The sequence below is a fragment of the Lontra canadensis genome, unplaced genomic scaffold, assembly GCF_010015895.1.
Source record: "Lontra canadensis isolate GAN:19392208 unplaced genomic scaffold, GSC_riverotter_1.0 scaffold38, whole genome shotgun sequence".
NCBI classification, from domain to species: domain Eukaryota; kingdom Metazoa; phylum Chordata; class Mammalia; order Carnivora; family Mustelidae; genus Lontra; species Lontra canadensis.
In genome coordinates, this window is record NW_022631032.1 from 16,596,877 (window position 1) to 16,613,580 (window position 16,704).

At 35.2% G+C, this 16,704-nt stretch overlaps 1 protein-coding gene across 6 annotated transcripts in view; it reads right to left on the reverse strand.

The window, feature by feature from the left end:
• The window catches only part of ATP2C1 (ATPase secretory pathway Ca2+ transporting 1), a 172,034-nt gene that overhangs the window by 11,029 nt on the left and 144,301 nt on the right, over window positions 1-16,704 (reverse strand). For all 6 annotated transcript variants that reach the window (XM_032869705.1, XM_032869709.1, XM_032869710.1 and 3 more), the window contains 8 exons: window positions 13,422-13,472; window positions 12,343-12,509; window positions 10,699-10,767; window positions 9,950-10,066; window positions 8,940-9,087; window positions 8,107-8,202; window positions 6,864-7,005; window positions 4,698-4,822 (listed from right to left, as the gene is read on the reverse strand). In XM_032869705.1, coding sequence (XP_032725596.1) covers window positions 4,698-4,822; window positions 6,864-7,005; window positions 8,107-8,202; window positions 8,940-9,087; window positions 9,950-10,066; window positions 10,699-10,767; window positions 12,343-12,509; window positions 13,422-13,472 — 915 coding nt within the window. The remainder of the gene's footprint in view (window positions 1-4,697; window positions 4,823-6,863; window positions 7,006-8,106; window positions 8,203-8,939; window positions 9,088-9,949; window positions 10,067-10,698; window positions 10,768-12,342; window positions 12,510-13,421; window positions 13,473-16,704) is intronic.

Genomic DNA, 16,704 nt, shown 5'->3' on the forward strand with positions numbered 1-16,704 from the left:
ACAGAGGAAGCTGAAATATTCCTACCTTTTCCCCTTGCATTTTGAATTTGATAACAAATTGTAATTACAAATTTGTTTACAAAAATGAATCTTACATTACTATACTAAAAAAACTACTTTCAAAAAATTTTATTCTGTCAAAGCCAAGTTTACATTCATTTATTGCTTTATTTTTAGCAAAAGAATATAGGAAATGCCTGTAATAAGAAATTATTTTCCTACATTATTCTTTGTCAGCCATGGCTTTAAATCATATTGAGCTAAAACCTCCTCTAACATGTCCACTGGGAAATCTCAAGGATACTACAAACTTCCATTCCAAATTGACTTGTGTCCCATTAAAGGCTGCTCAGCTTCGGTAATTCTCCCAACAGCTCTACTATCCAAGCCAGAAAGTCCAAAAAGCCAGGAAATTTCCACATGTTTCTTTCCCCCCATCTGGTCATGTCAATACTATCTCTTAGAAGACAGATAATGCTATATACCTTTATTCCCATACTGACTGCTACAGCTCAGCTTGTCTCTCTACCACTTAATCTTTCACAATTCTCTTCATCAGTCTCCCTGTTTTATCCTTACAATCCACCCTCCATGCTTCCATTAGTGTTATTTTAAGACAAAAATCCAAACTCATATCACACTCCTGAAATCTTCCTGTATGCCACCACTCAAATGTTTTTACCTTCACCACTAGGCTCCTATCTATCCAACCCCTCACATTATATACCTTTTGTCTTAACTGCCCCCAAATACCTTGTGGTTTTCACCTGTTCCTTTCAGCCCTCCACCAATACCTCTGTAGAAGTTATTCTGCTGCTTCTAGGCTGGAGAGTCCTAATTTAAGGTTTGGTTCAGATACTACTAGTTTTAGGAAATTTCTTTGACAACCTCCTCCTATGAAGTTGTTTCTCTCCTTTAGCTGTGATAATATCTGGGGCAGTATTTTCCACTGTGCCAAATGTATCTCATATTGGTCTCCAGGGTTAAGACGGAGAACTCCCCACAAAGGCAAGATACTATCTCTTAATTCTTTAGACAACTAAATCTAAACAATATATATAGTCTATTATATCTACATTAATATGAAGGACTGGTTGGCCATTCTCCATTATCAACAATAACCAACTCTGAAAACCAAAACCGAAAATAAGGTTGTCTAACAAGAGTTAATGGTCAGGGTGCCTGGGTGGCTCAGTGGGTTAAGCCTCTGCCTTCGGCTCAGGTCATGATCCCAGGGTCCTGGAATCGAGCCCCACATCGGACTCTCTCCTCAGCAGGGAGCCTGCTTCCTTCCCCCGATCTCTCTCTGCCTACCTCTGATCTCTGTCAAATAAATAAATAAAATCTTTAAAAAAAAAAACTATAAAAAAAGAGTTAATGGTCATACTAAATTCTGAGCTCAAGGAAGCTAATTATGGGGATAATCAGCTTGTCCAGTCACATACCAGTTAGAATATTTACCCACACCACGTTTCCATATGCAAATCAGCTGTTTGGACTGTAACTTAGTCTAACAAGGCATTTCAAAGATTTCCAAATGCCAATGTAAAGGGAAACTTCCAGTAAAATGTGTGCTGAATTCATCTTAATGTATGTGTATTTTTTTTTAAAGATTTTATTTATTTATTTGACAGACAGAGATCACAAGTAAGCAGAGAGGCAGGCGGGGGTGGGGGGGAAGAGCAGGCTCCCTGCTGCGCGGAGAGCCCGATGTGGGGCTCTATCCCAGGACCCTGGGATCATGACCTGAGCCGAAGGCAGAGGCTTAACCCGCTGAGCCACCCAGGCGCCCCTGTATGTGTATTTTTAAAATAAATGCGCAAGACCACTACTAACTTTCATGAAATAACTTGTTAACGGTTACATGCCCTGCCAACCCTGTCCATGAGCTCTTGAAGGACAAGGATCCTATCACATTTTTATTCTTAGCAAACTCTACACACTAAGTAAAAGTTTACTGAAATAATAATTCATCCATCTAAGTTTTTGCTTGAGTCACATGCAATGCACATGAACTGCCAAAGTTAATTAAGGTTCTTGAATATGATATTGTTTGACACTAATTCTTTTCACTGAGAAACTATTTTGAGTATGGCCAATACTCATGCATGTCCTATGTAAAAGAGATTAAAATGTAGTGATTTCAGAAAGACTACCAATGTGAAATATGTACCTTACACGGGTATAAAAGATAAAAAATGTGTTTTAGTGTTCTGAGTGTGGTTACTGCTATTAAATAAAGCCTGTATCCTGAAGGGGGAGGTTTTTAGGTTATCTGGTTTCACTTTGTTTCATCTCTGGGTCATGCTATGCTCAGTACAAATGTGAGAGAACATGTTAAGCCCTGTTTCTCTGCAGCTGGGAATTATCTACCTAGGTGAATTATTTCAAGTTCCTTTCTTTTCTTCCCAGATATTTAATCACTTTGGGACCAAATAACTTCAGGAGGTAGTCTAACAGGGAAAAATCAAGTAAGTTAGTATTATTAAGGACTCTGCAAGTCCTAGGGCTAGGAAATGGGGCAAAAATTTTAAATTTAGATACTAGCTCATTTAAATTATCTATACTAATTTGGGTGATATACTATGGAAGATATATATAAATATACATATTTATATATATATACAAATATATTCTAATTTGTTGTTACACTACAGAAAATTGAAACCTGGATATAGTACATCTGTACTGTACATTTCACTTCTTTTTAAATCAGATTCTATGCACTATGAGTACTGCCTAATTTTGGTTATCTTCTACATCCATAAGATTTTAATGTTAACAGTTCCGACTGGAAGGTCATTAACTTATGAAAAGACATCATTTTTTTTTCTTTTGGTTCAAAAACCGAATGAAAGGATAGGCACATTTATTTCATATAAGTCATAGTCTGAACCTAAAATGGAAAGCAAAAGATTGATATGAACTTAATAACATATTTCAAATCTTTGTAACAGAGAAAAAAAAAATCATACAAAATTTAGGTATGAGACATCACGTCATTAAAGATGAAGTGACTAGACAATGCTTTCTATGTTCTATCTAATGAGAAAAATGTACATTTGACTATTGAGACTTAAAGGGTAAAGGAGAATAAATTTCAGACATCTTGGCTCCTAATACTTAACTGTTTCAATCACAAGGACTCAAAGAATAGATATTTTTCCTATCATTAATAACAATATTTCAGCGCTAACACTGGCAGGTTAATATTGATAAAAACTAGCGAGTGGTTTACCCTGACAGTTTAAAAAATGAAGAATAATTATAAAATACAAAACTAATGAATTTCAAAAATAATTAAACATGTAAGAATTTAAAACCCATTTCTGTGTCAGAGAGAAATGTTCAATAAGAAAATGGATTTCTAATTTTGAATTTCTGGCCTAAATTTGCCACACAGAAAAAAAGAAAAAAATTACCTATACCTCACCAAGCTATTATAAAAACAGATGGCATTATAAGAGTAAATCCGGCTTTTTCTCTAGCAATGCCCAATGCAACCGAAGGAAGGCAGAGAACAAATGGTGGAAGTCTGAAGGAACAGGCTCAGGGTAGTGCTGCAATCTAAGCCAAAGAAGATGCAGATACTCAAAGAGCAAGGCCAGCACCAAGTCTTCCCGTATACCCTGATTCATAAACCATCTCTCTGAGTTTGGGGCTTTTTTTATTAAGTATAGCATTCTATACTTCCTAAGAAAGATGCTTAAAAATATACATAGAAAGACATTAAGAAAAATAAAATTCAATTATTCAGGTAAGGTACTTGGAATTATATTTAGGGGATGACAAAATGATACTTGACAAAGTATATATTTATATTTAACTCAAAAAAAGAGGCATTAACATATTCATATAATCTATTATAAATTTCATCCCAATCACCCTTAAATGCTTTTGATTCTATAACTAACTGTTAATTACAGACAAAGCTACTCTACCTAGAATGCCACTTGATGACCCTGTATTAATATTGCTAGACCAGACTCATAACTTTAAAAAAAAAAAAAAAAGCAACCATTTACACTTACTAAGAAAAGCAAACATTTACTTCAAATTGCAGTATAATAGGCTTTTCAATCACAAAAAGAAAGAAAAGAACAGTGATCTGACAGTGGTCACATCCTGTGCAAAAAACTTGATACAAAAACAGTAACACAAGGTGTCTGAGCTGCTTACATTGCAGGAAAAAGGAAATACAGTAGCTGAAATATGGCATTCCTGGGAATCAATTTCTAAACCAATAGAATGCCTTTGAAATGATTAAATTTATCTGTGTATTAGTAAGAAAGCCCCACCACCATAAATAGTACAATATTTAAAAATTAAAAAAAATTTATATCTATCTAAGATAGATAGTGTATTTGTACTGTTAGACTTCTTTAAGTGCAGAAGGTGGTTCAGGTTTTGCCTTTTTTTTTTTTAAATTAAATAACTGCCCATATGCTTTATAAAGTTCCACTCAATTGCAAAAGCCAATTTAAATCAAGAAATATGTTATCAAAGTTGCATAATTTCATTTGGGACTGCCAGCAGGTTAAAGTCTCAAATCAAGTCTTTAACGTAACACTCATTTTTAGTCAATGAAAAGTTAAAAAGTTCTCAAATCTTCATTATCCTCTTGAACTTGCCCTTCTAAATGATCCTCAGACTGCAATTCCTAGTTTGCAAATAAAAGAATGCAATATGCATCATACTTCAAGAAAAGACGAGGATGTCGAGCTAACATGCTTCTGGATCTTTTCCCTGCTCCTCTCAACCTTCTTTATAATTTCCGCTACTATGCACACTGAGGAAGTGAGACCCACAAGAAACAGCAGATCTGCAAGAGAAAATAAGTTGCATTTTACAATTCTTTGAAACAGCTGCAAGGCTTAATAGCTTACATTTTTCTAGCATTTTAACAGAGCTTTTAAAATACTCTGTTTTACAACCATTCTAGAAGGTACAATCAGCCTCAGTTTAAAACGAGGAAAATCAGGGGCAACCCTCTCAGGTCCCCTCCCTCTTCAGGAGCTTTATACTATGGCTCAATAAACTTTGCTTTGCTACCCACCAAAAAAAAAAAAAAAAAAAGAAGAAGAATAAGAAGAGGAAAGTAAGGCTCAAAAATGACTTATCTGAAGCCATATAGCTAGGAAAGGCAGCAGCCAGAGAACTAGAACATAACCTTGTAACCATAACCTTGTAACCATAATTATTAACGGCAACACAAGCAAGGGGAGTTCTCTATTTAATAGATCACACAGCCTTTTTAATTTTAATTTGATTGAAAACTGCCTATCTAAAGATTATTTAGGAACTTCTATCCATTCCATTCAAGAGCCTAGAAGAACTTACCATTCAAAGACCATGTCTTTGGGGCACCTGGGTGGGCTCAGTCAGTTAAGCATCCAACTCTTGGTTTCAGCTCAGGTCCTGATCTCATAGTCATGAAACTGAGCCCCATGTTGGGCTCCACACTCAGTTGGAGTCAGCCTGGATATTCTCTCCCTTTGCCCCTTCCTCCACTTGTGTACATGCTCTCTCTCTCAAATAAATAAATAAAATCTTTTTTAAGGATTTAAAATAAGGAAAAGTGAATTGGGGGAAATTGGACAGGGAGACAAACGATGAGAGACTGTGGAATCTAAGAAACAAACTGAGGGTTTTGGCGGGGGGGAGGTTAGGTGAGCCTGGTGGTGGGTATTAAGGAGGGCACGTATTGCACAGAGCACTGGCTATAGTGCATAAACAATGAATCTTGGAACACTGAAAAAATAAAATTAAAAAGAAAATTTTTTTAAAGAAATAAATAAATTAAGACCAGGTCTTTACAATAGTATCCACACTATTCCATTCTTATTCATTGCTTGAAAAACTGCAGCTGTTTCCTTAAGACCCCACTTTTTAAAAAGAGGAACAAGTGTAAATATGAAATTAAAAAATTGAAATTAAACTATTTCAACCTTAAGGTAAATTGTAACTTATAGCACAAAATACAGTGAGGCTGCATACCTTATTTTCATAAATATCCCCAATTAACTTAAAGACACAAGAATTAAAAGTAGCATTACCACAAAATACATGAATCCTCACCCTTACACAGGAAGATTATTTTTAAATGTACTATATCATAATACATTTAATATATAGTATGTGAAAGAATAATGTCTACCTTCCATATAATCTTAGTAAAATTTTTGCTTTTAGGGTCAGGCTGTTATTTTGTAAAACAAGAATGCACAAATTAGCAAGTAAGAATAGTGAAATATTAGTTTACTGAAATTGTAACTTTTAAGAAGAGCAACCTGGTTTTCAGTAAGCCCAAATCTAGTTTTTTTTTCATATAAGATAAAAAAGTTATAAACTACAATTGCTCTATAACAGGTTTTCATTTGCTGTTCAGACTCAGCAACTACAATTTGACAACTGATAAGCAAGAAAAAATAACTGCAAGGAAAAAAAAAAAAATCACAAAAATTTTTAAAGCCTAGAGTTAGGCAAGTGCCCTCCCCCCAAACTTCTCCAAATGAAAAAACTGAACAGTCTTTTTTTTTTTTTTTTTTTAAAGATTTTGTTTATTTGACAGAGAGAGACATAAAGAGAGAGGGAACACAAGCAGGGGGATTGGGAGAGGAAGAAGCAGGCTTCCGGCCAAGCAGGGAACCTGATGTGGGGCTCGATCCCAGGACCCTGGGATCATGACCTGAGCTGAAGGCAGATGCTTAATGACTGAGCCACCCAGGAGCCCGGAACACACTCCTTTTTCAAATCAATTCACTTTTTTATCTCACTTTTAAAAAAGTTTTTGAACAAATGCACTAGAAAATACAATAGTTCATATAAAAAATATAAATTATAATGAGATAACATTTCTTTACCCAGTATACTTAGGCTCTCGGTCTGAAAAACTTTCTGAAGTGGAGGAAAATAAATAACTAATAATTGTCCCATGATGGATCCAAGAACTGCGTAGCAAAACATTTTATTACTGCAGAGTCCAATCTCAAATACAGACTTGGTCTGTTGACAGAGCAAAGAGTTCAATTATTATTCCTTTGTCATTGAAACAGCTTCTTTATTATCACAGTCATCTCTAATTTTTAATAAACTGGACTGAACAAGGCGATGCCCTAAAATCTCTTAATGGTTTGACTACTATTTTGGAATAACTCAGATGGAATAGAGGTACAATTTAAAGTACCTTCCCTATCAAGAAAGCTTTCTCTGCAAGAGGATGCTACAATAACATCAACAAGAGACCACAGAAAGAAACTTACATTAGCATTTCAAAACATCAGAAACTTCATTTGTATGATTATTTTGCTAAATCATTTCTATCCATTAAGGTGCATAATCTAAAAGCCTTTCTTAATGAATAGATCTAGTTATGTGTGTAAATATCGTAGTTTCTTCAAAACTTAGTCTAAATTAATGACAATTCATTGTACTTGGAAAGTTCCAACATGCCAAATGGTAACAGATACAACTGAGAATTTATAAGGAGCTCTAGAATTGAAATGAAGAGTCAGGTCTCAAAATGGAACTAGTTTTCAAGAACAATTATTCTCTGAAAAAGTACTACTAGGTTCTAGCCCACAGTCCATTGATTTTCTATCGAAACACTTCAATCAAGAAAAGGCGACCATACCTTAAGATACAACATGGGAAGAAAAGCAAATTTAAAATGTCCTAAGCTCTGACACACTGACAAATAATCAGAAAACATTAATATGCACAAAATTTTTCTTGTATTTCTAACAATACCTCCTTCTAAAATGAGACTAATACCATCTTAACAGAAGCCATGAGGTCTGTCCAATACTCTCGGATAATATTAACTTGAACCTATCTTAAAGCTATGGATAATAAAATGGAAAGAAGAAAGACCAGGTGATTAAACTTGTGATTTACTTGGATCTTCTGGTCATGGGTAAGGCTATCTGCCCAAATGCCCTATCTCCATTATGACACGTTTGTAGGTACATATTTATAGGGAAGATTGTATCTGGGGCTATAATCTGTGAAGACAAAATCAAGCAAAGCTAAAACCCCATAATCCTTGCCTTATAATCAGAGAGATTGTATTAATTGAATCAGTCAGCTAAGATCACCTAAACATACCTGGGATCTAGAACTTAGTGCATTGAACATATCGAAAAACACAAAGCAGGTGAAGGTCATTGTCGTGTCTCGAGGTGTTATCACGTTGTCTCGTAGCTGTCAAGAGATTTTGATAAATGATTATCAGTAGATGAACTTAATGAACAAATACTGCAAGCTGATAAAAGGTTAATATTTTCTTTGCTTCAGAGTAAAACAGCTTTAGTCTAAGACATAACAAATATAAGCGACCTAAATTTCCTATATGCCATTTAAATAAATCACTAATGAATAGCTGTAATCTAAATAAACAATCTTCGGGACGCCTGGGTGGCTCAGTCGGTTAAGCAGCTGCCTTCAGCTCAGGTCATGATCCCAGCATCCTGGGATCGAGTCCCACATCGGGCTCCTTGCTTGGCAGGGAGCCTGCTTCTCCCTCTGCCTCTGCCTGTGCTCACTCTCGCTCCTCTCTCTCTGACAAATAAATAAAGAAAATCTTTAAAAAAAAAAAATGTTTTTAAAATAAATATATAAATAAACAATCTTCTCATACACCATATATTGGATGTTAAAACAACTTTCTTTTCCGATGAAATAAAGTAGCAACAGACTCAGATTTTCTAATTTCTCCCCAAATATTATTTTTATTGTTCTGATACATTTGCAGATTTAAACTATTCTAATAAATGAATCAGCAAATCTTTTAACCCATAAAAACTGAAATTAAACTATTTTTAAATGTTATCGTATTTTCCAAAGAGCTCTCCTAATTTTCTAAGCTTCCATGTAACACACCAAAATAACTAAGTCATACAGAATGCATGCTATTAAGGCAGCTTATCCAGTGACTATACCTCCCGCCAGAAGACAAACAAAGTCCCACAAACAATGATTATTGATGAAACAAGTATTTTAAGTATCAGGTTTTTGGTCAAAATGCTGTCCTTCCAGTTGCGTGGAGGCTTACGAATGACATCTTTATCCACCGGCTCTACTCCAAGGCTTCAAAACAAATAGAAAAGTATATTACTTTAAAGTTTTAAGGTTTGGATTTGTTACTTTTACACTCTCATTAACCACAATTATCCAGGAAATTAAATGCTTTCTTATGGAAACAAAATGCTGAATCCTAAAGAAAAGGTTGGCTATAACTACTCAGGGTTATTAAAAAATAACCATGGATTTTATCATTCTTCCCTCTTTTACTCCTGTTTATTTGGCATAGTTTGATGGGAGACTCACGGTCAAATTTCAAAAAATTGTCCAATTTCATTTACACACAAGTTTACTTATTTCAAATATGTAATATTTGAAATACTAAGCTACTGAGTAAACTCTGAAATACCTTTCATGCAAGGAGGTTTTGACTAGGATGATTTGTTATAACAGCCACTGACATGTATCACTCAATTACTTTTTCGGCTGGAAAGCAGCATCTATGGCCCATTACAGAAGAAAATACTTAGATCCTTCAATACTTTCCCAAAGTCTCTAAAATTGACAATAGAACCCAGGTAATAAAACTAAACTCAGGATTTCTCCATCACATCTCATTCTTAGAAACAAAAACTTATTTCCTGAGGACAAAGACTATTCTCAACTTAAGAATGGGCATCTAACATCTATTCTATTCTCAACTTAAGAATGGGCATCTACTATAATGTAAAAGCTCAGATCCGTGACACGTGAACAAACACCCAAAGAGCGTAACTGATATATGCACAAATCACACAATTTATAACAAACATGTTGCTGCATGAATGGGTTCCCAGTGCCTATCCATGAATGAAATCTTAAAACTTAATCATCAAGATATCACACCTTCTTTGTCTTTCTACTAGTTCATGCATAAAAAACCTCTTACCTCTGAGCTGGAGGTCCATCCATAATTATATTGATCCATAAAATCTGCATGGCATTGAGAGGATTAGGAAAGTTCATTAATGTAGCCAATGAGATTAAAGTTAATGCTGCTATACTCCTGTCAGAAAAAAAAAGAGTCATTCAAAAAAATCTGTCAGCACAGTATAATTCTTACTACTTTTACGATATCACTTCTTCAGCATTTGAAAATATTTTACTACTGCGCTTTTAAAAAAAGTCTGTATTTCTGAGTATCCTATGCTTCATTTGTGTGAACATTTTGAAGCTAAGAGTTAAACTTTATAATCCACAGCATTTAAATAAAAGATTCCAAGATGTTTAGTTAACAACAAACAGAAGAAGATTTTAAAAACTGAGTTCAGTATAGCTTTACTACATAACAGTTAACAGTTTCCACAATATTTTGGCAAATGTTTTTGCTACAGAAAAGCCCCTCTACTTTTGAAAAAGACACCAAAGAAACACACTAAGATCTGACACTCTTTCCTTAGTTATTTCTGGAGCTAGTAAATAATCCACAAACATTTCTATATTTTGATAATGATACAGACATCATCTCTTTATCATGCCATTTTAAATTTTAGGATAGAATTCATTTTCATTTGGAAAACTTACAAATGAACAATACTCAGAAACAGAGCCCAGAAGCTTTTAAGCATTCTGCTTGAATTCTATTTCTCATATTAATTATCTATAAGACCTATGGTGACAAACTTCTTACAAACTTACGTGCTCAGTTGGAATCTAACAAAATTTTTAATGTTATTATAAATCCCTTTACCCTCTTCAATTGCAGACCTGAAATTTAAAAAGAAATTAAGTAAGAAATACTACCACACAAAAACAAAGATCTACCTGTAACACTATAGAGCTAATGCTGAAAACAAATTTCCAACTGACATAACACATACATCACTAAAAGAATCTATTATTTTCTTCATATAATTAAGATTACAAAAAAAACACAGAAACATTACTCTGGTATGGAATGAAAGTCAAGCCTGTGAAGCTCTATCTGAATTAATTTCATTACACTATATTAAAATTCTTATTCTTGAAGATATTTCAACATTAAAATCATCCATTGTCTTTTTACATAAGAGATAATACTACACATTTATAATACTAAAATAATGATCTTCTTTACCCCTCCAATTTTCTTTTTCTTAAAGTTACAAGATGCTTGCATGGTTAGTGTTAAATTAATGTATGTCAGGAATTAAATGGTAATAAGATACATAAGAATTCTAGAATTTAAGCTGTCTATTGCTCCCATACATAATCAGATATGTGCTGTAACAGAATTATATAGAGAATATGGTTTACAAAAATTCATTTAAATTCTCATCTGAGGGACGTCTGGGTGGTTCAGTAAGTAAAGTGTCTGCCTTCAGCTCAGGTCAAGATCCCAGGGTCCTGGGATCAAGTCCTGGGGCAGGCTCCTTACTCTGCAAGGAGTCTGCTTCTCCCTCTCCCTCTGCCTCTCCATGCTGCTCGTGCTCTCTCTCCCTCTCTCAAATAAATAAAATCTTTAAAAAAATTAAAAATATAAATCCTTACTTGGTTGAATCTAGGAAAATACATGTTTTTTAAACAACTTTCCCTTTCTTTTAAGATTTCTATACATTTCTAAGAATGGAAAGAAAAAAACTTATATGCCTACAAGACCAAGGCAGTTCTGAGTCCAAAGATCCCACATGCTCCACTTTATGCCACCATGGGTTAATGAAGTATGCCAGGCATGTAATGAGCATGAGTCACTGAACTAAGGAAGATTCAGGTTATCTCTAATAACAGGATTCAAGTGAACCCCCCCAACCAGAACATTGTACAACTGACATGACCAGGTATCAGAGAAGAATCTTCAATCAATTAGAAACAGTGGCTGAAGGAGACAAAGCTATTTAAATTTGTAGCTTATATCACTGACACCATGGACAATTACAGATAAAAGGAAATATGTATGGATGGAAACTTGGTTATTTTTACACTTACTGTAAGGCCATGGACATGCATATTTCTGATAGCCTGAATTTAACTAAAATAAAGGCACCATGAGGGTTTACTGCTGTATGACTCCAGTGGTGGTCAAAAAAAATGTGACATCTGGCTACACTCAGTAAATATTTCTTAAATGAATGACTCTGCCATTTATTATGTCTTTTCCATCCCATACAAATAATATTGTCCAAAACTACACAAAAGACCATAAATGAGATTATTTAATTCTAGTATAATAGTTTAGTTCATCCACTGCTGAATATCGTAATACACTGACTATCCCAATTCTTTTCCAGTTGAACTGTCTGGAGATGGGGTACAGAAAAAGATGGGAAAAAAGTCTGTGATATGCATTCACTGAACAAAACTTACATTATGGTTTGGAAATCATCATCCACAAGGATCATGTCTGCTGCCTCTTTGCAAACATCTGTGCCAGTCTGACCCATTGCAACTCCAATGTCTGCAGCCTTCAGAGCAACTGCATCATTGACTCCATCTCCCGTCATGGCTACAACCGACCCATTCTTTTGTAGAGACTGGAATGGGGAGAAAAGGGATTCTGATAAAAATGTTACTTCCACAAAGATAAAAGGATAAACAACTCCTTTTTTTTTTTTTTCACATCATAAAGGAAAAATATGGACCACTGAGTTTTCAACAAACTTCAACATATGGAGGTCTTAAGATAAAGCTTAGAAAAAGTTCCTATTAATATAGACTATTATGTGTGAGAGTGATGTCTAAAGTCTGATCTAGAGTTATTAAACCATGGCTCTCAGGGGCAATTTTGCTTTGTAGGGGACACATCAGGCAATGTCTGGAGATATGCTTTATTATGACTTTGGGAATGCCACCGGCATATAGAAGGTAGGAGTCAGGGATGCTGCTAAACATTCTACAACGCACAGGACAGCCCCTCACAACAAAGAATCCAGTCCAAAATGTCAATAGTTGTGAAGGTGGAGAAATTCTGAACTAATACAATGGAGGGCTATTCTGATTAAGAACTTACGCCCTTTAACTAATGGATACTACATCAGTTGCTTTGTATATATTTAGCTGATTAATATAAATAACCATAACCTTTGAAATACTGTTCCCACTCTCATAACATTTCCTTTTCTTGCTGTATTTACTCAGTTTCTAGGGAATTACTGCTATTTACACTGGGATGATTTGGCTATGAACTCCTGTCAGAACATACATCTACACTGTTCAATTGTTTAAAGGTTGTGTTGCAGATATTTCATTAACGTTTTCTTCTACATCTTCCTTTGTTAACTAAATTATCAATGCTTCCATTTAAAGCTCTAAAAAATATCTCTTTTGCTTCACAATACTTCTGACTGTAATGTTACATCAATATTCCTAGTAATGTAAGCATAACGAAAGACAAGAAGTAGCATTCTGGAGACAGAGATAAAACAATGTGAATCTTAAAGACCCACCTTAATAATTTTCATCTTGTGCCTTGGACTAGCTCTGTAAAATACCGCAACCTGTTAAAATACAGGAGACACTAAAAATCTTCAAAAATAAGAAATATCAGAATAACCTATGTACTTGTAACAATAATTTTTTAAAATTATCAATTTAAACTGTATTTACTTTGTAGATATCAAGCTTAAGCAATATACCATATCTGTTAAAATACTCATCTAACATGGTCATTTCAAACTTTACCAACAGTACCACAGGAAATACACAACCTAAACAAGTTACCAGTTTTATCCCATTATGTTTAAGCTCTGAAGATTAAACAGGCTCATTCTTAAAATGTTTCAGAGACAGAGAAAGGAAAAACTCTTGCATCTATTTCTTCATTACCCTGGCAAACAACAAAAATGGCCTTTTACCTTTGTTCTGTCTTCAGAAAAGATATAAAACAGCTGCTTCTCAAAGTCTGTAGAACGTTTTTATTGTTACTGTTTTTAAAGAGCGTTAAGTGTCTGCTCCTTTTCTTGTATTCATGCTAATTCTTTAGATTCTCTTCCACTGTATCTCCAACAGTTTATATGATCTTATCTCTGCATTATCTCAGATATATCTCTATTTCTGATCTCATCTCCTGGTCTAATACCCCTTCACTGTGCCCCAAAGGAAGACATCAACAAATCCCCTGTGTCCTCTACTTTTCCATACTGCTCTAACCTCATTTTTCATAAACCAAGGCCATCCCGACAGTCCTCTCACAGTACCATCAGGAGACCCTAGACAGGGGTAGGTGTCTTTCATTCTCCTTTCTTTATTCATAAAAACCCCAGTTTTGAATGTCACATAAGACTAGACTTCCCACTAACTACAGGCATTCATTCACTGCTATAGGTCACTCCCCCACATTTCACAAAATTTTTTTCAGTTTTTTTTAAACAAATGCAACGTTGTATTAGTTTCATGGGTACAAAAGAGTGACTCAAAAATTCTATACATTATGCAATGTTCACCATGATATGTGTAGTTACCATCTGTCACCAGACATTATACTAGTAACTATTTTCTTTATGCTATACTTATCATCCCTGTGACTTATTTAATTTCCTCCTCACTGTCACTCTTTCCAACTCCTGGTGATTTTAATATCTACGTAATGTGTCATTTTCTTCCCTACTATCCTAGAAAATTAGTTCATACGAAGTTTTCTCTACTCATACTTTCAATTTATCCGCATTTCCAACCTCAGCCTCAGCTGACCATCTTGCTTCCCACTTCAAAGAAAAGAGAAGCAGAAGAGAACTTTCATAATTCCTACCATCCAAAATCCATATCCAGACACAATCCTTGCCTTCTCTCCTTTTACTACAGATGAGCTGAATATGCTCCTAGTGCAGGTCAAATATTCTACCTTCAGACCCATTTAAGATCATTGCTCCAAAAATTCTCCCGCCTCTTATACCAAAATCTTTTCCTCACCAATGCATCTTTACCATCAGTATATAACATGCTGTGATTTCTTCCATTTAAATAAAAACAAAACTAAAAACTTCCCTTCTCATTTCGGCTGCCACGATACTTACCCCATTCTCTTTACAGCAAAACTCTGTACTTGCAGTCTCCCATTTCTCTCTTCTCATTCTTTCCCGAATCAATCCCAATTGGACCCTTGTCCCCACCATTGCCCTAAAACCCCTATTCAAGATTACCAAAGACCTCCCACATTGCTAACACCAATGGTCATTTCTCTTCTGACTTAACCTCTCAGCAGCACCCTAACATAGCTGGCAATTCCTTCCTCCTGAAACACTTTCTTCACTTGACTTCCATGACACCCTATACTCTTCTGGTCTTCCTCCTACTTTTCTGGCTACTCTTCTTGTGCAGGTTCCTCCAAACCTCCCTGAAGTCTGAATGCTGGAATATTCCACAAATTCGTTCTCAAAGAGAACTTCTATAAGAACTTCTATAAGAGGTCTAAGAATCCCCTACTTCTCCCTAGGTGATCTCATCCAGCCCTAGAGATTTAGATTTTATTTATTATTATACATTTTTGTCTCCCGCCCCAATACTCTTCTAAAATCCAGATCAATGAAATGAATCCACCCATCTATTCCACATTTCATCTTGGATGTCTCATCTAAGACTTAAAAATATCACAAACTGAACCCCTGTTATTTTCCAAATTACATACTCCTTCATATCCTCTGCTAATGGTTAAGTATACCCTCATAGTCACTCAGGCTCTAAATTTTGGGAGTCAATCCTTGATTCCTCCATTTCTCTCAGATGCCACAAGCAGTTTAATGGCAAATCTTATTGGTTCCATCCTCAAATAAATCCAGAATTCAACCTCCTTCCTCTAAGCCCATTGCCAACACTCTAGGCCAACACCTGAACTGATTTCTTATTTCTGCCCTTGCCTCCTGCAGTCTCTTCTCAACACAGTGACCGTAATGAAACTTTTAAAACAGAAGTCAAATCACATCCGTCCTCTGCTCAAAATGCTACAATGACTTCCTACCTCCCTCAGAATGAATGCCAAAGTCCATCACTACCCACCAAGGCCTGCAATGAAGTACATGCCCCTTCCTCACTAGTCACCTGAACTACACCTACACCAGCCTCCTCATTGTTCCTGAACCGTGCCATGCACACTTGCCTCAAGGTTTTTAACCTCATGTTCCTTCAGTCTGGAGTGCTCTTTCCTCAGATATTATAAGGGCTGCCAGGGAGGCCCTTCCTAGCCATGTTAGCTAAAAATTTGAATCTACCTCTTCAGTCATTCATCTGTCTCTTCCCTGATTTGCCGATGCTCATTAGCACTTATCTGACCTAATGTACGTATTTACTTATCTTAGACTTGTAAGCTCCACTGAAGGCAGAGATTTTTATCCTATACCTCAGTCCTCCCTAAATACATATAAAATAAATTAATAAATCATTGAATGACTCTTAGTACCATCATGTAGACTGTCCTCAGGTTCCTTCCCAAGTTTTATAAAGGTACAAAACAAATGAGGATTGTTTTCTTAGGCAAAACACTCAATTTAACTGTAATATAATATTATTACATATGCCTAGGTCCTCCAGGTACTATGAATTGCATAATTCATATTTGGAGAATATACTTCCTTTCAAAAAATTTCAAAAATTCACTGAGACTCTTTCATCTGTCTTTAACAAGGACTAAGCTACAAATGGAATGAAAATATACTATTTGTCTTCTAAATAAAAAATTTTACATTACTGCAGAAATTGATCATGTAGCACATAGTGCTGAAGTATAGGAGTGTTTGG